General features: G+C 37.5%; 1 protein-coding gene across 1 annotated transcript in view; it reads right to left on the minus strand.

The window, feature by feature from the left end:
* Window positions 1-2,236: 2,236 nt before the first annotated feature.
* BMP3 (bone morphogenetic protein 3) overlaps window positions 2,237-23,552 on the minus strand; it is a 40,859-nt gene continuing 19,543 nt past the window's right edge. The window contains exons 2-3 of the mRNA XM_007946831.2: window positions 18,740-19,650; window positions 2,237-2,428 (exon numbers count right to left, since the gene is read on the minus strand). Of these exons, the coding sequence (XP_007945022.1) occupies window positions 2,237-2,428; window positions 18,740-19,650 (1,103 nt within the window). The remainder of the gene's footprint in view (window positions 2,429-18,739; window positions 19,651-23,552) is intronic.

A 23,552-nucleotide genomic window follows, 5' to 3' on the forward strand; every position in this document is an offset into this window, starting at 1 on the left:
CCCACTTCTATTACATAATTTTTCTTTGAATTTTTAAAATAAGATTTATTAAAAATTACTTCATCACTCACCTCACTTTGACTCTTTAACTTTATTCTACCAGGAAAAAAAAACAAGAAAAAAGGTAATACAAGAATCCACAGAAACTCAAGCACCAGGACATAATTCACTAAGTTTTGTTTCATTCACAGAGTTAACATATATCCACATTGACCTTTGTGTACTCCAAAGAATCAAATCATTTTTTACATGGTTAATCTTCTTTTGGGGGATTGTCAGTAATATAGAAATACCATTTAATCTACCAAAAACCCATCGTCATTGAGTCAATTCCAACTCATCGTGACACTTTAAGATAGAGCCAAATTGCCCTATAGGGTTTCTAAGGCCATACATCTTTACAGAAACAGAATGCTTCATCTTTCTCCTGCAGAGTGGCTGGTGGTTCAAACCACCAACCTTTTGGATGGCAGCCAAATGCGTTAACCACTACACCACCAGAGCTGCATACTTAAACTACAGTGAATGTGATTTTCTTGTACCAGTCACTGAAATGTAGGCTATGTCTGCATTTGGTTTATCAACAGAGATACTTGCAGCGTTTTCAGATCTATCACTACCACTTCTTCAAGAAAGGTACATATGAACTACTGGTATTATAAAGCCAAACTTCCAGTGCCTGAGGGAGCCTTATAGATCAATTTGCCAGTCTCCTCATTTTTCCAGTGAGGACCTTTACAACAACAGGGATCTCCCCACCCTTAACCCCACAGTTAACACAGTGCCTTTCACAAAACAGGTGCTCAATACATATTTGTTAAATAACTGAGCTACCAAAGATAGCCTCAGGCCAACCTCATGTCTTCTGATATCTTCACAGCCGCTGAAATGGTTTTGTTGACTTTAATCATCAGGTGGTACAGAACTAAGATTTGTATTAGCCACAACTTGAACATCAAAAACAATCCATGGCCTGAAAACAATTGTGTCACAAAATAAGCACAGTGAGTGAAATATTTTTCAAATAATTTTTCTCAGAAACATTTCAAAAATAACAGGAAATATATATGCAAACAGAAATGGACAACAAAAGGGTGTCTCTACATTTGGCTCTATTTTCTGGTGGGGTACAAATCTAGATGACATGAAAACACCAAATGCCATGTTCCATGTGAAAATACACACGGACCTGGATGTGGCTGAAGAACGTGACTGAGATAAAATTAGTCATTTAAAAAAAATTGCCAATATTCCAGTAGTTTGTGAATCTTGACATCCTCTGTCAAGTCATACCAAGAGAACTGAGAAATTAATGGCTTCAGAAAGGATTTCTGGATTCAGTGTCAGAGAACAAATAGAAATACTTGTATAAAAAAGAAGTACGAAGGAAGAATTACATCTGGGTTTTGGAAAACTGGGCTGCTTGTTCATTTTTCTGGGAGGCAGAGAAATGAAAACAACTGTATTTCCGATTAAAGTGCTGGGTCAACTTGTAACTCTCTGTACAGGCTCTTGAATCACTCTGTCACTTTTGGTGAAGTTCTCATAATTGAATGGTGTTTGCCAGCCTACGGAACTAAATAAAAATGAATCCTGTGCAGAATTAATTTAAAAACCATGTTAAGCATATCTTCCAACAGAGGATATGTGTACCTGGTGTATGCACACACATGCATGTACATCTAAAACACCATGCCCATTCTCCACTTAATTATCATATATTCATATGTGGAGGAAAACATGGGTAAGCAGAAGTCTCAAGAACTTTTAAGATAAACATCAAAGCCAACTGGATTATTTAGCACTTGCTGAGTTGCTCAGGATCTAAGACAATAAGCCTACTTCCAAATATATAATTAGGTTTCAATTCCTCTTTAATTGTTAGATAAATAGGGATAAATGATAAACTATTGCTGTTTTCCCGATCTATTTTCAAAGCCCATTACAAAAATAACTCTCTAACGGTTCTAAAAACAGTTTGAGTGACAATTTTGAGTGTTTTTGATTAAAAAAAGAAGTAGATATCCATATTTATTAAAATCTTGCTTTCAGTTACATTCAGGGAGGAAAAAAAAGAGTACAGTCCAATTCCCCTTGGTAGAAATCTTCAGTCTATTGCTCATTCTCTTTTGACTATAAAAAATCTTTTGGGACAAAATGCATTGGCAGTGCAAAAAAAAAAAAAGTCCATAAAAATAATGATTGAATTAAGCATTCAAATGAGTTCTTTGCAAGGTTATCTGCAAGCACAAGACTCTACTGTCATGTTAGGATATACTTTAAGCACCACATTTTTATTTTCATCAAAGAATAAGATGCTGAGTGAGGACATCTTTTCTGGCACACAGCAAGGCTCAGGAATCCCAGGAACGACACCCACAGCTCTCACTATGCTCTGGATGGTAGCATGATTTGACGGCTTCAATGACTAGAAAAAGAAATGGGAGAAGGATATATGTGTATTAGATGGAACTGCTTTTCTAGTCCTTACCACTTATCACATAAAATTCTTCTATCACGAATTAATTTCAAATATATAATAGTTGTGATTGCATCTGTTCCACATTCAGACCAATCTTCTACCTGCCACCACCAAAATAGTTATTATTTGTTAAGTGCCAGCTACACATCAGGCATGTCACACATTGTATCTCAAATCCTTATGACAAAATTACATTCTACAGATAAGGAAACAGAGTCAAAAATCTTAAATGATATGTCTAAAGTCAAATCATTGCTAAGTGGCAGAGTAAAGGATTGAACTCAAGTCTCCAATAAATAATTTAATTACAAAGAATTATTGTACTCAGAACTAATCAGGGGGACAAATATGTTCTAGGATATTTTCAATATCAGAACATAGTGGAAAAGGATTTGTTCTTGTCCCTACACAAATCATGAAGCACTCTATTAATGGAGATATTAAAGCACTGTTGTATAGAAATGTTTATATTTTGTTGTTAAAAAACCAATCAGGTCAGAGGGGCATTGATTTGTTTAGTAATTGCCAAGGTATGAATTGGACAGTGATTATTTCACTATGTAATTACTCAAGGTGTCCAAACTGGAGTTAAGAAGACCACACCATTGACCACTGGGGGTCACTGTTGCTCCATGTGTTCAGAACTAAACTTGGTAGACTTTTATCTAACAAGAGTGGGTCAAGTCTCCTGGGAATAGCCTAGGGGCCCAAGGTTATCCCATGGATGTCAGAAGTTTGGCCAAAGAAGCCTGGGTAAAATCTTTCTTCCCTGAGAAAATGCCAAATGGGACCATTAACATCCATCTGAAACATATGGTTTTATTTAAAGAGCCCTATATAGCTCCACGCTACCTAAAAGAATTGTAAGCGCAGAATGTTCAGATACTACCAAAGTGATAAAAAAAAAAAAAAAAAGTTTTGTTTTTTTTATGAGAAATGCCACACATTTCAATATCACTTTTCTTGGCAATGTATTTTTCAGGCAGGTAAAATCAGTTTTGTTTAGGTCACTTTGGGAAACAGAAATTTGGTAACTTGCCTGAGAGCACATATGTATTCAGTAGTGGGATTTAGGCCAAAACCCTGGCTTTTCACTTTCAGGATTCTGAGCCGTGTTTGTCATGGCTCAGAGGCACCCCTGCCCCAATGAATTGGTATTTTAATTTTATACTCCTAACATCTTAGTATGGGAAACTGGAAAAAGTTAAAAGGTTAAGTGTCCATATAAGCCAAGGCAGAATAAAAGAATATAGAAGCTGGCATACTGTAAAAATGTGACATTCTTCATGGCAAAAAAAAAAGGGGGGGGAGCGGATGATGCAAATCTGATTTCTATCACCATATCTTTCAATTTTAGTGAAAACAATTTATCTATACCTAAGTCCATACCTTCATTCTTAATAGGCGTAAATCATCGAAAACTAGTTTTAATGACTGACAACTGTTTTTACTTACTTTCAGGAGAATTCATATGTTAAAAAGAATAGTTAACTTTCAATTAATTAAGTTTATAAAGCAGAGCATTTTTTCCTCCTGGAAAGGAAGTCTATGATATTTATTTTACATACTATGTGTCCTATAAAAATCAAAAAAACAAACCCACTGCCATCGAGTTGATCCTAACAGTGACCCCCATTGTGTTTCCGAGGCAGTAAATCTTTACAGAAGTAGATCATCCAGTCTTGCTTCCACAGAGTGGCTGGTGAGTTTGAACTGCCAACCTTCTGGTTAGCTCGCTGTCCGATGTCTTAGTCACTGTGCTACCAGAGCTCCTTATGTGTCTTATATTACCAATACAACGTGTAATGGGCGCAAATAATCAGCATTGTACAATACAGCCTAAAAGCCTCAGTTTGTTATTTTATCAGAGTGGCACAAAAAGTTCGACACTGGGCCACTGACCAAAAGATTGGGAGTTCGAACCCAGAGGCACCTTAGTAGAAAAGCCTGGTGATCTGCTTCCAAAAAATCACAGCCATAAACATGCTATGGACTGGAGTTCTCTAAAACACATGGGATCAGCGTGGATTGGAATTGACTCAATGACAACTGTTTCACTGCTTTTTTTTTGTTTGGTTGTTTTATCATTATAGTTATTTTCTAAAGAAAACTTTTGTGGTCATCCACGTTTCTCTGTTTAGTTATTCTTAAGATTTGCTAATCCAAACAGCTTAGCATAAAATCCAAAACCTTTTTTTAAGATTATAGATTTTATAACATTTCCTGCTATTGCTAACATTTTAATGACTCCTGGAATATTAAATTTTATACAAAGTGGATCTGTTTAACTAGATGAAAGCACAAGTTCCATACATTGCAGTTTCCCAGTGCCTAGAAATGTGAATACTCGAGGCACTGAATGAACACTTGTAGCATAATGAAATACTTATAAGAAATAGCATACCCTCCATATTACCTATTTCTGTGGAAATGATTTCCTATGACAAAAATAAAAGGTTCTGTTCAAATGACCCAGTGTAGATATGGAAAATATTCATGGTGTTTCCTAGGAAAATTCCTGCCCCCCCCCCTTTTATAAGCTCTAACTCACAAAAGTAGATTCAGAAACTATGAGTAGTCTCTGGTAGGCTGAATGGAATTTAGACACAAGCCCTTGATTCTAGGGTGGTGTGTCTTATGGACCTCTCAGTTTTCCAGGGATTTTCTCTTGTTTTTTTCCTCCCTCCTTTCCTCCCCTGCCCCCTCACTGTGGAATCCTCTGATCAATCTGACATTATCAGAAATAATTGTCATGCACAAAAGATCCATGCAGTAATTTGCTGGTTTGAAGCATATTGTCAGTCCATATTGATTTTTTTATATATCGTTCAAATCCCATTGCTTATAATTCTCTTTACATAACTTAACAAATACGTCAATCACAAAGCAAACCTGTGCTATTTCCCTCACCAGTTTCTTTTTAAAGAGGGTGAAACATGATTTCAACATCAGTTTAAGTAATTTTCTGCTTAGGTAATCCAGCATATTAAGGTCTCTGGGTGGCACAGTCTGTGCTTGTCTACTAACCTAAAACTTGAAGGTTTAAACCCACCCAGTGGTGATATGGAAGAAAGCATTTGGAACCTGCTTCTATAAAGATGATAGTCAAGAAAACCCTATGGAGCAGTGCTACTTGTGATACACAGGGTCACCATGAGTCAGAATCAACTTGACAGCAACCAATAAAATATGTGTAATGGACATAGTTTTTGGTTTGAATTCAGTACATTAAGATTCAGTGGTTTTTTTTTTTTTTTCTTTATAGTGGATCTTCATGACCAGAAAGTGGCATTGAAAATTAGGAAATTGATTGGAGGTATATCTTGTTGAATTTATAAAGATGAATTTGTTTTAAATAGAAGACTTAGTCAAAGTATTTAGATTCTTTGCTGCATAATTCTGTCATTGCTTTTCCTAGCTTTTGTACCATTCCTTACAAAAATAACTTCATTCCTGTACTCCTTGATGGTTCTCTTGGAACTCTGTCAATAGCAATGGTTGCATCATTTTCATCTGAAATCTCTGTTTTCCATCTTTGCTAAGGTGGTGAGGAGGTGCGTAGAACTTGGTTTTGGTTATATGGGTATTTTTCATCTCATGGCAGAATTCCAGGAGTCTTTCCTGGGGAGAACAGGTTGGCCATAAGTGCTAGAAATCAGAAAAATCCAAACTGCCGTGTCTGTGAATGAAATCTACAGTGGTTAGGCACATACCTGCCAAGCTGTGTATGATATCCTCAAGTTGAATTTGATTACAAATGCATTAGCAGGGGAGAGTATGTCATCAGCTAGGAACTTTCATTCTTGACCTGGGCCATGCAGTTTTGCTCCACACTATTGCAGTTCAGCCCACATGGGTGTGATAGTCCAGAAACTATCTAATTGAAATCAGTGAAAGGGCAAAGCCTGGAATTTGGGAAAGGCAGAACACAGCTGTTTTGAATTACAGAACAGGTTGTCGACTTTTGCAGACGAAGAGCCTGGCCATATAGAGCAGGCTTTCACTAAGGAGGCCAAAGGGAAACAGGGCCAACCGAGAAGTCTAGCCTGGGAGAGCTTTTCTCTAGGGCAAAATGTATATCTAAAGTCTGAAAGTTCTTTGGCACCTCAATTATTCCACATATGTTTATACTGATCTGGTCAGAGACCTTTATTTTCCTCTGTTGCGCATACTGTATTTTTACTTAACTAGTTATTCTGCATACTATATTGGACACTGTACTGATAACAATGATGATTATCAATTATCCCTAATAGAGCAGCTTCATACTGCTTCATGTTTCCCTCTTTTTAGTTACGGTACCATTTGAAAGACTCAAAACCTGGAAGACTTAAGACGAACCACTACAAAGCTTTAAAGGTTAAGCAGATCCACACAAATTGATGAGAGATTGAGAACTCCATGTAACAGCCAAACTTCCACTCTCAACTTGGCAAAAGTAAATCTGAAGCTTACAGAGAAAACTCCACACTTACCCCTGTTATGTCTCCCTAGAGTTCTGATGCCATTCCAAGTTTTGACAAATAGTATGATGAGTTCAGTTGCTTCAACTGATGCACTCCTGATTCGATTACTCTCTAAAGAAGGTTTACTGCAAGAGCTTATGGGCTGTTGAACCCTCAGGGAGAATCCTATTTTAGGCTTTGTGATGTTTGAAAAAAACTAGGGATATTCAGAAAACTATTATTGCCTTACAACTTTTATTCTCTTGATCCCTTTCCATATATAGTCTTTCTTTAACCTCCTACATTTAATTTTCTATTCTGTTCAATCTCTAAAATGGCCATTAATGAAAATGTCAATAGCAAATACTTATTGAGAAACAACTAGGAGCCAGATGCTCTACTATGTCAACTACATTTTACACTGTTTCTATTATGTATATATTATTATTTATTATTGTACCCAATTTAAAGATGAGGAAAAAAAAAAAAACATGTACAGAGTTAATTTCCCTTAGGATTCATAGCTGGTAAATGGTGGAACCAAGATTCAAGTCGAAAGGATTTGACACTCAATTTCCACTAATCAAAGTATGGCTTGTGGACCAGTGGTATCAGCACCACCTAGGAGCTTGTTAGATATGGAGAATTTCAGACTCTATCCCCAGACCCACTAGATGAGAACCTGCATATTAACAAAATCCACAGGTAATCAGTAGGTACCTTAACATGGAGGAAGCCCTGAGAGTTCCATTCAATATGATGCCATGCACACATGCAAGAGAATGACCCCTTGACAACAAAGTCTTGAGAAACTAAGTAGAAGAGGCATAAGAAATGTCTTCAGATCCCAAAACACCAAGCAGTGAGTTGAGGGAAAAAACAGAGCACTAAATGAAGGGGAAGGTGGAACTAGACCAGCAGGAAAATAGAGATATGCAGACTGACAATGACCTGCCTGCCAGCACAGAGCTATGAACTCATTTGGGACCACATAAAACAATGACTCAGAGTGAGAATCTCAGGAAAGAAATGACAAAGAGAGTAAAACTGTTGGTAATGATTAAGTGCAAGCAGTCCCAGAAAAATGACAAAGTAAGCACAATGCAGCCCAAGAAGGTGCATTGTGGGGAGGGAAGTGTAGTAGAAGTATAGATTTGTAACCAGGGAACCACAGGGAAGAGCATCTAGAGCTGGCAAAACATACTGGATCATCTGAGCCTTAGTGAAGAAAAACTGTAGGCAGGGAGTGCATAACCACAGAGGGGAGGAACAGAAGAGTTGTGAGAGCTCCTGACCCATTGGTGAGTGCAAGAGGGGACAGAGTTGTGCACTTGCCTACCTGACTCCCACTTTGCCTACTTTGCCTCCCAGCAAACAGAGGCAACCATGCACTCTTGTAAAACTGCTCTCCTGCCTCCCATTCCTGATTGGTGAATGGTATTTATGGTATGCTCCTGCATAATTGCTCATCTGACTCCCACTCCCTTCCCAACCCAGCAAGTGGCAGTGACTGTGTTCTTGTGGGCTCGCCAACACAACCACCAAACAGGCTAGAGGGAGAGTGTACTTTCCCATGTCTTCTCAGTCCATAATCCACCCTTGCCCTACCACTCACTGAGCAGTAAAGGGAGCTCACACCATACACCCTAAACCACCAACCCAGAGAGTAGTGTAGAATGCATGCCATCTACCCCCTAACACTGACCCAGCAAGGAGAGGTGAATCCATTCCTGTCTCCCCTACTCACCCATCATACTCAATACACCCACTGCCCTATCCACTTAGTGAAATTGCCCACTCCCATGCCACTGGACCCAGAAGAGATGGTGGAAAACTCCCACCCCACCCACCCACAGCTGTCCCACAAAAGCAGCAAAGAGATACCCACACTCACACTACCAGCTACTTCCCCACCAATCAGAAGATAGGTCATAAGCACTCCAGTGCTGCCAGACTAGTAGCCAGTATAGCACACCTGTCTTGCCCATTTGGATATATAAAAATGAAACAAAGCAAAAAAATCAGAACAAAACAAATATATAAGCAATAAATAAATGAAATAACACCTCAATGCCTCAGTAACAGCAGTCAATATCAAATCATGTAAGGAAGCAGGCCAAGATGGCTCAAGCAAGTGACCAAAATAAAGGTCAGAAACCTCCATGAGGAAAAAACAGTAATAGAACTATCTGATAAGGAATCCAAAAGACTTATATAAAGGACCTCCAAGGGATAAAGGAAAACACAGACAAAACTCTAGAATAATTCAGAAAAACAATACAAGAACAAAATTAAAAAGTAAATAGACAATTTGAAGTCATACGAAAGCAAAAACTAGCAATCTAAAAGACTAATAAAATTTCAGAAGTGAATTTCTTAATGGAAGGGCATAGGAGTAGAACTGAAGCAATGGAAGACAGAATCAGTGAAATAAAGGACAAATCCCTTGACAGTAATCTGTTTGAGGAACAATCGGAAAAAAGAATGAAGAAAAATGAAAAAAAAAAAAAAAAGCCTAAAAGTTATGTGGGACACAATCAAGAAGAATAAAATAGGCATTATCATAATTCCAGAACAGAAGTGAGGGAAAAAAAAAAAAAAAAAGCACAAAAGCACAGAGAGAATTTTTTAAGATTTGCTGGCACAAGACATCCTTTATATCATGAAAGATGAGAAAATGTCCATCCAAGAACCTCTATGAACCCCACTGAGATACAGGAGAGATCACAGAAGAAATTCACAAAAATATCATAATGTAACTTTCCAAAACCAAAGAAAAAGAAAGAATACTGAAAGCAGTTAGAGAAAAATGAAATATTACCTACAAAGAGGATCCAACAAGAATAATCTCTGATTTCTCTGCAGAAACCACTCAGGCAAGAAGGTAATGGAATGACATATATAAAACACTGAAAGAAAAAAAATGCCAACTAAGAATTATATGTTGTTGTTGTTGTTATGTGCTGTCGAGTTGGACCCGACTCATAGCGACCCCTCCTTGGGTTTCCGAGGCAGTATCACTACAGAAGTAGATTGCCTCATCTTCCTTCTGAGGAGTGGCTGGTGGGTTTGAACCACCAGCCTTCTGGTTAGCAGTCAAGTGCCTTAGGCACTATGCTAAGAATTATATACTGAGCAAAATTCTCTCTCAAATACAGTGGCAAATCAGGACTTTTCCAGATGAACAGGAATTAAAGGGGTTTGTAAAAACATGGCCAACCTTACAAGAAATGTTAAGGATAGTCCTTCAAACAGAGAATCAACAACATTCAGACAACAATATGTGATTAAGACACATGACAACATCAGCCAGACATCTACTTAGGTAAAGCAATCTCAAAACTAAAATCACTCTCAAAACTAAGCCTCAAGCCTGAAAATGGAACCAGAGACATCAATCTGTAAATGATGACAACTCCCAACTCATAGAGACCCCTCCTTGGATTTCTGATGAAGTATCTCTATGGAAGTAGATTGCCAAGTCTTCTTCCAAGGAGTGGCTGGTGGGTTTGAACCGCCAGCCTTCTGGTCAACAGTCAAATGCCTTAGGCACTGTGACACCAGAGCACCCTCAAAACAAAGAAGGGGAGTAAATGATGTAATTATAGAATTTCCCTATGGTAAAGGAGTCAGTGTAATATAAAAAATTGAAAAACTATTTTAAACTTAGGAAGATAAAGGTAACTTTCAGAGTAACTATGAGGAAAATAAACAAATCCAATTATTATTTTTTTTAAAAAAGAAAATTATAAAGACCCAGTAAACCCAATATCAACAAGAACAAAGAAAATCCACAAGAAAGAAACCAGCAAAGAAATTTAAGTGAAACAAAGAAACCATTAGTATCACACACAAAAAAAAAGCATAACAAAATGACAACAGTAAATTCATTTCTATCGATAATCACATGAAACAAATGGTTGAAATGTACCATTCAAGAGACAGAGGGTAGCAGAATGGATTATAAACAAAACAAAAAAACATGACCCATCAACATGTCCTCCACAAGAAAACACATCTTAGACACAACAATATACATAAGCCAAACTCACAGAATGGAAAAAAAAAAAAAAAAAGTATATATCAAGCAAAGAGTAACCAAAAGACAGCAGGAGTGGCAATACAAATCTCTGATAAAATAGACCTTAAGCCAAAATCTACCACAAAAGACAAAGAAGGGCATTGCATGATGATTAAAGGGTCAATACACCAAGAGGACATAACTATTTACACTCCCAATGACAGAACTCCATAATATATAAAACAAAATTTAACAGCTTGAAAAGAAAAATAGTTCCACAATAAAAGTTTGTTGTTGTTATGTGCCGTGGAGTCAGACCCGACTCATAGTGACCCCTCCTTGGGTTGCCAAGGCAGTATCACTACAGAAGTAGATTGCCCAACCTTCCTTCCAAGGAGTGGCTAGGGGGTTTGAACCACCAGCCCTCTGGTTAGCAGTCAAGTGCCTTAGGCACTATGCTACCAGAGCTCCCACAATAAAAGCTGTTGTTGTTGTTGTTATGTGCCGTCGAGTCAGCCCTGACTCATAGCGACCCCTCCTTGGGTTTCCGAGGCAGTATCACTACGGAAGTAGGATTGCCCAACCTTCCTTCCGAGGAGTGGCTGGTGGGTTTGAACCGCCAGCCGTCTGGTTAGCAGGCAAGTGTCTTAGCCACTATGCTACCAGAGCTCCTACAATAAAAGTAGGAGACTATAATATACCACTTTCAATGAAAGACAGAATAACTACACAGAAACTTGACAAAGATAAAGAAGATCTAAACAACACAATCAATCAACTTGACATCATAGACATATATAGAACTCTCCACTCAACAACAGAATAATACACTTTTTCTTCCAACTAACACAGATCATTCTCTAGAATAGACCATATTTTAGGTCATAAAGCAAACCTCAATAAATTAAAAAAATATATCAAAATAATACAAAGCATTTTCTCTGATCACAGTGCTATAAAACTAGAAATCAATAGCAGCAAGAATAAGGAAAAAAAGAAATATAATAAATAGAAACTGAATAGTCCCCTACTTTAAAATCAAAGGGTAAGAGAAGAAGTTAAAAATGAAATTAAAATATACCTAGAAATAAATGAGAATGAAAACACAACATGCCAAAGAAGTCAAATTATAGCAATAAAAGCACACATTGAAAAACAAGAAAGGCCAAAAACAATACCTTAACACTACAACTCAAACAGAGCACCAAGAGAAGCCTGCAGTCACCAGGAGAAAGGAAATAATAAAAATTAGAGCAGAAAAATAAATGAAACAGGAAAACAGTAGAAATAAGTAATAAATGGATAAACAGAATGAACAAACCATTTGCCAAGTTGACATAGGAAAAAAATGAGAAGTTGTAAATAACCAAAATAAGAAATGAGATGGGTAACATTACAACAGAACCAACTAAGATGAAAAAGGATCATAAAAGAATATTATGAAAAATTGCACTTCATCAAATTTGAAAACCTATTAATAAATGGATAGATTTCTAGAAACACACTACCTAGCTAAATAAACAGGAGCTCTGGTAGCATAGTGCCTAAGGCATTTGACTGCTAACCAGAAGGCTGATGGTTCAAACCCACCAGCCACTCCTCAGAAGGAAGGTTGATCAATCTACTTCTGTAGTGAAAACCCAAAGAGGGGTTGCTATGAGTTGGGTCTGACTTGACAACAAACAACAACAGCTAGGTCACTTCTTGACCTTAGAATCGACAATATAACCATGCTAATCAAAACAGCTTGGTACTGGTATAATGACTGACACACAGATGGATGGAACAGAATTGAGAATCCAAAAGTAAATCCATCCACCTATGGACAGCTGATCTACACAAACTGAGGTAGAAAATATGAACAGGCCCATCACAAAAGAAGAAATTAAAGAGTCCATGAAAAACAAAACATAACAAATCTACCAACAAAAAAGACCTACCCTGAATGGCTTCATTGGAGAACTCTACCAAATATTTAGAAAAGAGTAGATAGCAGTTCTACTTAAATTAATCCAAAACATAGAAAAGGAAGGATTACTTCTGAATTTATAATCCTGATACAAAAGCGAAGCAAAAAAAAAACAGAGGGAAAATTATAGACCAATAGCCCTCATGAATACAGACACAAAAATTCTCAATAAAAAATCAAAAAAATAATACATCATGACCTTGTGGAATTCATACCAGGTCATTGAAGGATGGGTCAACATTAGAAAATCAGTCAAAATAATTTACCACACACATAAAACAAAGGAGAAGAATCACATGATCAACTCAATAGATGCTAAAAATGCATTTGATAAAATCCTATACACTTTCCTAATAAAAACAGGAATAAGAGATAAATTACTGAATATAATTAAGGGCATATATACAAAACCAAAATCCAACATTATCCTCAATTGAGAGAGACTGAACAAATTCCCTTTGAGAACTGGAACCAGACAAGTATGCCTTCTACTACCACTCATTCAATATCGTATTAGAAGTCTTACCTAGAGCAGTAAGGCAAGAAATGGAACTAAAGGGCATCCAAATTGTTAAAGAAGAAGTAAAACTATCCCTATTTGCAGAAGATATGATACTACGCACTAAATATCCCAGAGATTTCACAAGAAAGCTACTGGAACTAACAGAAGGATTCAGTAATATGGCAGGATACAAGTCGACATACAAAAACTGACTGGGTTCCTTTACATTAACAAGGAGAACTCTGAAAAGGAAATCAGAAAAACAATACCATTTACAATAGCTCCCCCAAAGATAAAATCCTTAGGAATAAATCTAACTAGGCACATAAAGACTTATACAAAGAAAACTACAAAGCACTGCTGCTACAAGAAACCAAAAGAGACCTACATAAATAGAAAAATATACCACAGTCAAGGATAGGATGACTTAATATTGCGAAAATGTCAATACTACACAAAGCAATCCATAGATACAATGCAATCCCAATCAAAATTCCAACATTTTTAACTAAATGAAAAACTAACCAACAACTTCATATGGAAAAGAAAGAGGTCTCAGATAAGTAAAACATTATTGAAGAAGAAGAACAAAGTAGGAGGTCTCACACTTCTGGACCTTAGAAGCGACAATATAACCATGCTAATCAAAACAGCTTGGTACTGGTATAATGACTGACACATAGATGGATGGAACAGAATTGAGAATCCAAAAGTAAATCCATCCACCTATGGACAGCTGATCTTCAACAACAGGTTGAAGCCCATTAAATGAGGAAGACAGTCTCTTTCATAGATGGTACCCACAAAACTGGACATCCATTTGCAGAACAATGAAACATGATCCACACCTCGTATATACAAAAACTAAGTCAAAATGGATCGAAGCTCTAACTGTTCATGGAAGAAAATACAGGAACAAACCTAGGGCCCCTAAGTAATGGCATAAATAGACTATCAACATAACTAAAAATTCACAAAGAAGAGAATATAAACTAGGTAAATGGGACCTCCGAAAAATCAAATACTTATGCTCATTGAACGAGTTCACCAAAATAAATAAATAAATAAGAACCTACAAACAACGAAAAGATTTTTGGTAACAATATATTTGACAAGACCCTAATCTCTAAAATTTATAGAAATCTGCAACACCTGAATCATAAAAAGATAATTTAATTTAAAAATGGGCAAAGGATATAAACATGTAGTTCACCAAAGACATCCAGCCAACTAACAAACAGATGAAAAGATTCTCGTGCTCATTAGCCATTAGAGAGATGCAAATCAAAACTACAATGAGATATCATTCTCAGCAGGCAATAATGGCACTGATCAAAAAAAACAGAGAACAACAAATGCTAACAAGGATGTGGTGTGTTTAGTACTCACTGCTAGTGGGACTGTAGAATGATATAATCAGTATAGAAAACAGAATGGGGCTTCCTTAAAAAGCTAGAAATAGAAATACCACAAGCAATCCTACTCTTAGGTATATATATCCTAGAGAAATAAGGGCTGTGACACGAATAGACAGACATATGCACACCCATGTTCATCACAGCATTATTCATAATAGCAAAAAGATAGAAACAACTGAAATGTCCATCAACTGATGAATGGATAAACAAACTGTGATACCTCCATACAACCGAATACTAGCCAATGATAAATAATAATGATGAATCTATGAAACATCTCACAACATGGATGAATTTGGAGGGCAATATGCTAAGTGAAATAAGTCAATCACAAAAGGGCAGATATTAAATGAGATCACTATCATAAGAAGTCAAGAATAAGTTTAGACATAGAAAGAAACATTCTTTGATGGTTATCAGAGATGAGGGGGGCACTAAATAGATACAATACAAGTGTTAATTAGGTAAGGGAAAGGCAATGCACAATATAAGGCAAGTGGTAACAGTGTTGCCATGGCAAAGGAAGACACTGAGAGGTGTGCAAGAATAAAGGACAACTGGTAAATGCTATAACATACACAATCCTGAAACAATAATAATAACAAACAATAGTTTGTTAAATATATATGTTAAATAGGTTAGGGAAATTATACAGGAGTATACCCACATAAGGAGCTCTGGTAGCATAGTGCCTAAGGCACTTGACTGCTCACCAGAAGGCTGGCAGTTCAAACCCACCAGCCACTCCTTGGAAGGAAGGTTGGGCAATCCTACTTCCATAGTGATACTGCCTCGGAAACCCAAGGAGGGGTCGCTATGAGTCGGGGCCTACTCGACGGCAAATAACAACAACAACAATACCCACATACATATTTAGCCATGGTTGTGGATATTTCTACATGCAAATTTATAAATGCCACATGTATACTCATACATATAATGAACACCATAAGGGGCACATTTGTAGAAACTACTTATTCATCAGGACTGAACTAGTGAACTTGAAGGCTAAGGACCATAATCTCAGGGGACATCTAGGTCATATGACAAAGTACAGTTCATAAATATAATATTCTACATTTTAATATGGTGAGTCTGATCTAGAGTCTTAAAAACTCACAAGTAGCTATCTAAGAAACAACTATTGGTCTCTTCCTACCTGGAGCAAAGAAGAATGAAGAAAACCAAAGACTCAAAGAAGCAATTAGTCCACAAAACTAATTGCCCAAATGAAGCACAATCTCCTCTAAGCTGAGACCAGAAGAACTTAATGGTGCCCAGCTACCACTAGTGACCATTCTGACTGACCAGGATCACAATAGAAGGGCCCGATTAGAATGGGTAAAAGATGTAGAATAAAATTCAAATAATAATTAAAAATATCAGATTTCTGAAAATCTGAAAGAGACTGGTTTAGACCTTTCTAAAACTATTGCCCTAAAATAATCTTCTAACTTGAAACTGAAGATGCTCTTGGAGGTCACCTTTCATCCAATTAATAGACAGGCCTATAAAATAAACAGCAATATCTGGCAAGAATGTGTTACTTACAACAATTATCTGTACAAGACCAAATGGGCAACATTTGCCCAAAACCAAAGATAAGAAAGCAGGAAGGGGTAGGGAAACTGTATGAATTATGGGGATTACAACCAATGTCACAGAACGATTTGTGTGTGAATTATTGATTAGAAAACTAGTGTGCTATGTAAAATTTTCACCTAAAACACAATGAAATGTGTGGAAAAAAAAAAAAGTTGGAGTAAAGATGAAGTATATTTTTGAAAAAAAATTAAGAAGTCCTGCTATGACACTTAATCATTATGCAATAACATACTGTTCTCATTAAAACTACCTCTGACATTCTTTACTTATACCTCATCAGTGTCAACTTATTATTTTTCTTTAGACAACTGAGAACCATGGTGACATTCTACTGAAGCACAGAAAGATTTTTGAACAGTAAAAGTAGGTAGAACCAACAGGAGTTGGAAGGGTAAATTGGGAAGACAGGGATAATTGTGGAAGGGCAGAGATTAGGCTAGCTCTACAGAGTTCAGAGTTGAAAAGCAAACTGAGCATCTTCAGGTTATCATGGCTCCCTGAGCCTGAAAACTGGAGTCAAGAAGGGAAAGAAAAGCCTAGGGAAGGCAGTGGGGAAGAAATTACTGTTTATGAGAATAAAAGAGATTATTTGGAAAACTCAGGAGTTCCACTTAAAAATCAGTCATCATGGGTTAGAGACAGATTTTCAATCCATTCCTGCCTCTCCATGTCATAAAGACAAGCCACACTGTAAAGTACAGATATATCACTGCCTATTACATTTAGCATCTTCCTTGTGTGTACATTTTTAAATTTTAGCCCAGCTTGAGGAAATCTTGTCTGCTCAGTGAAATGACCCTTATATAACTGTCCTCTTTCCACTTGCCATAAGTCTATGCCAACTCACGATGACCCCGTGTGTGTGCGCGTAGAACTGTGCTGAGTTTTCAACGGGTTTTCAAATGGCTGGTCTCCATACCTTTCTTCCAAAATTCTTCTATGTAGACACAAACTGCTAACCTTTTTTGTTAGCAGCTGAGCATGTTAACCATTTGCACCACACAAGGACTCCTATAAAATTGCAAGTGCATATAATATTTGCTTTGTGTTTGACTTTACAAAACATGAAATTGGCAAAAGTCCTTTAAAAATGTAGAAAGTTCATCCATCTGAAACAATTTAACAAGAAAATGGGATATCAATCAAGTTCCTGGCCCATGGCTGACCCGGCCTTGTGAAGCTGGCCCTTCTCTATGTGTTACATTTAACATTTCAATGATCATAATGCTAAGCCATGAAAATGCTATTTTAAAGACCCATAAGTGAAAGTTTGTCACCCACTGGGGCAAAGGATTTTTTTTTCCTCTTCCGTTATTATACAGGAGGAAAAACTGATGAACTTCAAGTTTTGCACAAAATCTCCATTCTTCCTGTGAATACCGTTCCTAGAGCCACTTTTCATTGTATAGTAAAGGTTCAAACTGTTACAAGATGAGAATGGAAGTGCAGCTATAAGATTAACTGAAGGCCAGAGGGCACCATTCCATTTTACAAACTGTAAATTCAAAAAGAACAGATACTTGAACTAGCTGTGCAAGATAAAGGGGCCCGGGAGGGTGCTGAAAACATAGTTGTCAGGATACCAAGGACAGAAATGATAAGGGATAGTCCCTATTGATTTTGGAAGAGACACAGGCAAGCTCTGACAGGTTGAAACAGATCTTGGAAGAAGTTTATCATACTCTATTTTGCTTTCCTTTTACATGCTTATCAGGAAAACAAACTAAATCAGCATCCGACAGGGTATTCATGAGGCCAGTTTACCTGGCCTCCTCTGATCCTGACCTCCCTGAGGACAGCTTATCTTACAGGAAGCTATCTATTGTAACATATTTTGTATCATGGCATTCATCTAATTAGCTCTTTAAGGTGTCCCTGATGTCCGCTCCTTCCCTGAACATCTCCTCATAAGGTGGCTTCTACCATCCAGGGTTTGTTCCTTTCTGTAGGTAAGGAATCACACATGACCACACCACTGAAGGTGCACCATGGTTGGAAGCAATGCAAAAGAAAAAAAAAAAAAAAACCCACAACAACAACATATTTTCCACATACATTTTCCCTCATATCCTTCTTCATATCAGTATTGACTTCATATTACTTTAACAACCATTAAAGAAAAAATCAAGCATAACCATATTACCTATTACACTGTAGAATGCAGCAAAAAAGGGAACAGATGGATTTTGTAGATTGAAAACACAAACTTACACACACACAGAGACACACATATCTTAGGCAGCATTTTTCTAGCCTATGGAAATAGGAAGCGAGCAAGGGAAAGGGATGACTGATACCTTTGGCATGGGAAACTGGCATGCTCCAGAGCAATAATAAGCATCAAATGACTTGGGAGAGATAATCCATTCACTCCAGCCAATATCCGCAAAGTCAACTTTAAGATATCGCCTGGCACAATTCCGAGGTTCAATCCATTGCTTTCTTCTTGCCTTCTTCAGGGTCTGCTCATCAAACTGGAGTGTCTGGCTTTTCTGGTGAGGTCCCTTTCTCTGTTTCTTTTTCGTCTTACTCTTCTCAGAGGGCTGAGTCTGAAGGGTCTTATAAGGCTTTCTCTCCTCCCAGATCCCATCCTCCTTAGACTGATACTCTGCCCCAGGAAGCTCATTGTTCTGCAGGGGCAGCAGGACCCCAGTGGAGCGCTTCTTCCTCCGTTCTATAGAAAGGGCAGCCCTGATGTGGCTATCCAGTGGTGACAAAGCCCCAATGGGGAAATTCCAGTGTCCCTGTAAGCTTGATACCACACTCTCTGGCTCAGAGATGGCAGCATCATTGGCACAGACCAAGACATAAGGCTCAGGAAAGGGCGGGACGCTCTTTGGCAGCTGGTGTCTCCTGGAGGTAATGTTAAATCCGACAAGGAACTCCTCATTTTCCTTAGCCTTCCTCAGGACTTGAGTGATGTCTTTAGATAACCAGGTCGTGATGTCTCGATGAGATTTGACTATATTTACAGAAAGATGACCTAGGAGTCGACTTTGGTTTCTGTCAGATTGGAGGATCCATGCAGAGAGATCAATCTGAACGTGTCTCCTCTGAGTGTAATGTGTACATCCTCGGGATGACGGACAACTCAGGCTGATGTTGATTAGTTCGCCAATGTAGAAATACAATGTGGCAGACAAAATGTTTTCAGACTTGGTTAAAGAAGTCAGGTTGAAAATATGCAGTCCTTTGCTTTTGAATATTCCTAGGAGGGGGAAGGAAAAAAAAAAAAAAAAAGGAAAGAGTAAATAGGAGTAATTTTAAAAGCCAGAAAAAGATCAAAGCAAGGTTCAATCACTTTTATACTAATTTGCTCTTTCCTTTACTGAAGCACCATGAATGTGTTGCAAATGTAACATAAATAGTAAGCTTCTTGTGAAAGCTAAGAGCTCTGGCTTTTAATTCTGCGACTACAAAGGTTTCTATCAATCTTGCAAAGTACTGTGCTGTTTTTTTTCCTGAGACAAAGCATAGTCTACTATTTACAAGCACAGGGTTTGAAATTAAACTCACCTTTATTCAAGGCCTGCCCAAATCATTCATTAAGCCACATAACTTTTAGCAAGGTAGTGTCCTCATTCACAAAATGCAGATAATACAAATCTCTTACATCATCATAATCAAATGAGGTGTGTGTAGAGCTGTTTGCAAACAGTCCATCAATGTGTTTTAAATAAAAAATATTATTAGTGGTATTAACTGTATTATAAGGATTATACCTTTTTCTATCTGCCTTACAAGGTTTAGGGTACAGAATGCGGGTGGGTAAGCAATACTATATATCTCAATATTTTGCTCTCTCCTGAAAATGTGAGGCACACATTCAAAGTTACATTTAAAAAGGTTAATGCTGCTGCAGAGCTTGTCTGAAGTTTATGATATCCCATGATTTGGAGCTGAATTTCTGCCATATAACAAATTGCAAACAATATGTTAATCTTCAATAAATAATGATTATGGAAGCTAACCAACTGCATTTCCCATTGTACAAAGTTGTGAACCTTGGTAGTATAGTAGTTAAAGTGCTTGTTGCTGTTGGTATTTGCCATCGAGTCGACCCAACTCATAGCGACCTCTTCTTGGGTTTCCAAGGCGGTATCACCATGGAAGTAGATTACCCAGCCTTCCTTCTGAGGAGGGTCTGGTAGGTTTGAACCTCCAGCCTTCTGGTTAGCAGTCAAGTGCCTTAGGCACTATGCTACCAGAGAGCTTGGGTGGTAACAAAAAAAGGTCAGCTGTTTAAACCTACCGGCCACTCTGTGGGAGAAGGATGTGCAGTCTGTGTCCATAAAGATTTACAGCCTCAGATACCCTATGGGGCAGTTTTACTCTTTCCTATAGTGTCATTTTGAGTCAGACTTGACTCCATGACAATGAGTTTGGTTATGTACAATTCCAGAAATGAGAGACAATAAGAGAAGAGAATATTTATTAGAAAGTGGCAACAAGGTAGAAGCTGGTTCCATCTCCTAATACCATCTAATCATGAGTTAGTAATAAGGCTGAGGTTCGAACTCAAGCACCCTCAGTTCCTAGGATCAGTCACCAGAGCCCAAGCCCTCCTCTGTGCACTTGTTCCATATACATATTTGCTTCAGAAATACACACGTAATCATGAAATTATGTTCTTGATCAAAAACATATTTCAGTAAAAACAAAACATTTTTATAAAGACATGGAAACTTAAAATGAGTTCATTGAGTCCCTAAGCACAAGGAAAGTGCAATGGGAAACATATTTTACTCATTTTTAACACTGTGTGAAGGAAAAGGAGGAAACTGCCATTTGTGCACATTTGTATAATCCATGACACCAGGATAATATTTTACAGACCTTTATAACAAAGCCATGGCATGAAGGTTGTTAGAAGACTGGCGCCTTAATTCATACCAGTCACCATAGCATATACTTTTACCCAAACGTCATGTAACAGATGGAAGGTTAAAATGGAAGAAAGAGAAGTAACTCTGTTCTGAGTATGTGGCAATCTAATGGTTGCCAAACGTATTGGCAGAGAATAAATGAACTCCAAAGGATATGGGTGACAGTGTCTTTCTTAACTAGTAAACTAATCCTGCCTCTTTCCCCCAGGTTTTGCTTCAAAATTTTTCTTTCTTTGAAACATGTTTCTAGAAACCTTGTGACCTGCTGTTAACTAGCCCCCACCCCTGTGTCTAATCTTCAACATCTTCTCAAAAAAGCTTCAAAATCTGCCAAAATGCCTCTCTGGAAGGCTTTCATTTTATTTCAGTGCATTAATTTGAAGTCAGATCTCTATGCCCAATCATAGCTTTACCACTCCCAACAGTGGACTTCAAGCAAATAACCTAACTTCTGTAAGTCTGTGCTTGTTTGTAAAATGAATCCAATAGTGTCAACTGCAGAGTTGCTGTGGGGATTAACTGAAAGAACACAGGTAAAACACATAGTAAATATTCAAGCAGTGTTAGCTAAGTAGAATTGCACAGCCTATAATAGTAACAACTACCCTCTTGTGATCCAACTGATTGCTGTAATGTAAAATACATATTGTATTTTGAAGACTTTATTCAAAATGAATATAAAATTTCTCATTAATATATTTGAATGATCACATGTTGAAATAATATTTTGGGTGAAATAGAATATATTATGAATATAAATTTTACCTCTTTATTGTTACGTTTTTTAATGTGGCTACTAAAATTTCTAAATTATATATGTGGCTCAAGTTTGTGGCTTACATTATATTTCTTTTGGACAATGGTGGTAGTTAAGCACAACCACCTGTTGTATAGTTAGACAGTTCAAAAAAAAACCCCAAACTCATTGCCATCAAGTCGAATCAGAATCATAATAACCCCTCCTTGGATTTCTGAGGCAGTATCTCCATGGAAGTAGATTGTCCAACCTTCCTTTCAAGGAGTAGCTGGTGAGTTTGAACCTCCAGCCTTCTGGTTAGCAGTCAAATGCCTTAGGCACTATGCCAACAATCCAAAAAAAGGGAAAAAAAATTCAAATGCAGCAAAGAGTTAAGATTTTGCTAAACGTGAATATGCAAACAAAACAGTCAATTGGGCAAAAGATTCCTTTCATAGTATGCAACATTTTTTCCTTTATGAAGGATATATTAGATGAAGATAGTTTTGGTGATAGCTTTTTAATTTTCTCTCCAGCTGCAGCTAATTGTTTCAATCTGCAACCAAAAGTGTAAGACCAACACACTGCTCTAAAATAGAGCTACGTGAACATTCAGCAATAGTGTTTTATAGCATGTTGTTGTTGTTGTTGTTGTTGTTTGCCGTCGAGTCGGCCCCGACTCAGCGACCCCTCCTTGGGTTTCCCAGGCAGTATCACTACGGAAGTAGGATTGCCCGGATTGCCCAACCTTCCTTCCGAGGAGTGGCTGGTGGGTTTGAACCGCCAGCCTTCTGGTGAACAGTCAAGTGCCTTAGGCACTATGCTACCAGAGCTCCTGTTTTATAGCATAGATATTATATACATAGTGTCAGTTGTGTTAATTATATCTATATATCTATATCTCTATATATAGATATAGATAATACACAGATAAATAAACTACAAGTAACAAAGATCAGGAAACAAAGTAAAACAAATACTTTAATAAATATGAATTGAACACTTACTGGATGCCAGACTGTGGCCTGGCTCCTGAGGCTAAATGGACTCTTGTTATTCACACCATGAAGGTAGCTATGCCATGATGACGATCCTTGCTCTCCAAGGGGTAAACTATGCTCTTGGAGCACAGAGGAGGAAGCAATTAAGTGTGTCAATTTATGGGAAATAGGAATACATAGAAAATACAACCTTAGAAGTGAGGATGGTGAGACTTTTATTTTTCCTTGGTTTTTCTTGGTTTTATCGGTACAAGTTAATAGGAACTTTTGCTGATCTTCAGACAATCTCTATGAATTATTATTATCATTATTATTATTTTATTTTTTATTGTGATTTGGGTGAAGATTTACAGAGCAAATTCACTTTCTATACAGCAGTTCACATACACTTTGTATCATGACATTGACCACAGTTTACCACAATGCAACAGCTCCCCTCCCACTTCCTTCCCATAGTTAACCTCTTCCCTGTGTCCATTCCTCCATA

This window comes from Orycteropus afer, unplaced genomic scaffold (assembly GCF_000298275.1).
Source record: "Orycteropus afer afer isolate SDZICR_OR568_19922 unplaced genomic scaffold, OryAfe1.0 scaffold00172, whole genome shotgun sequence".
Lineage (NCBI taxonomy): Eukaryota > Metazoa > Chordata > Mammalia > Tubulidentata > Orycteropodidae > Orycteropus > Orycteropus afer.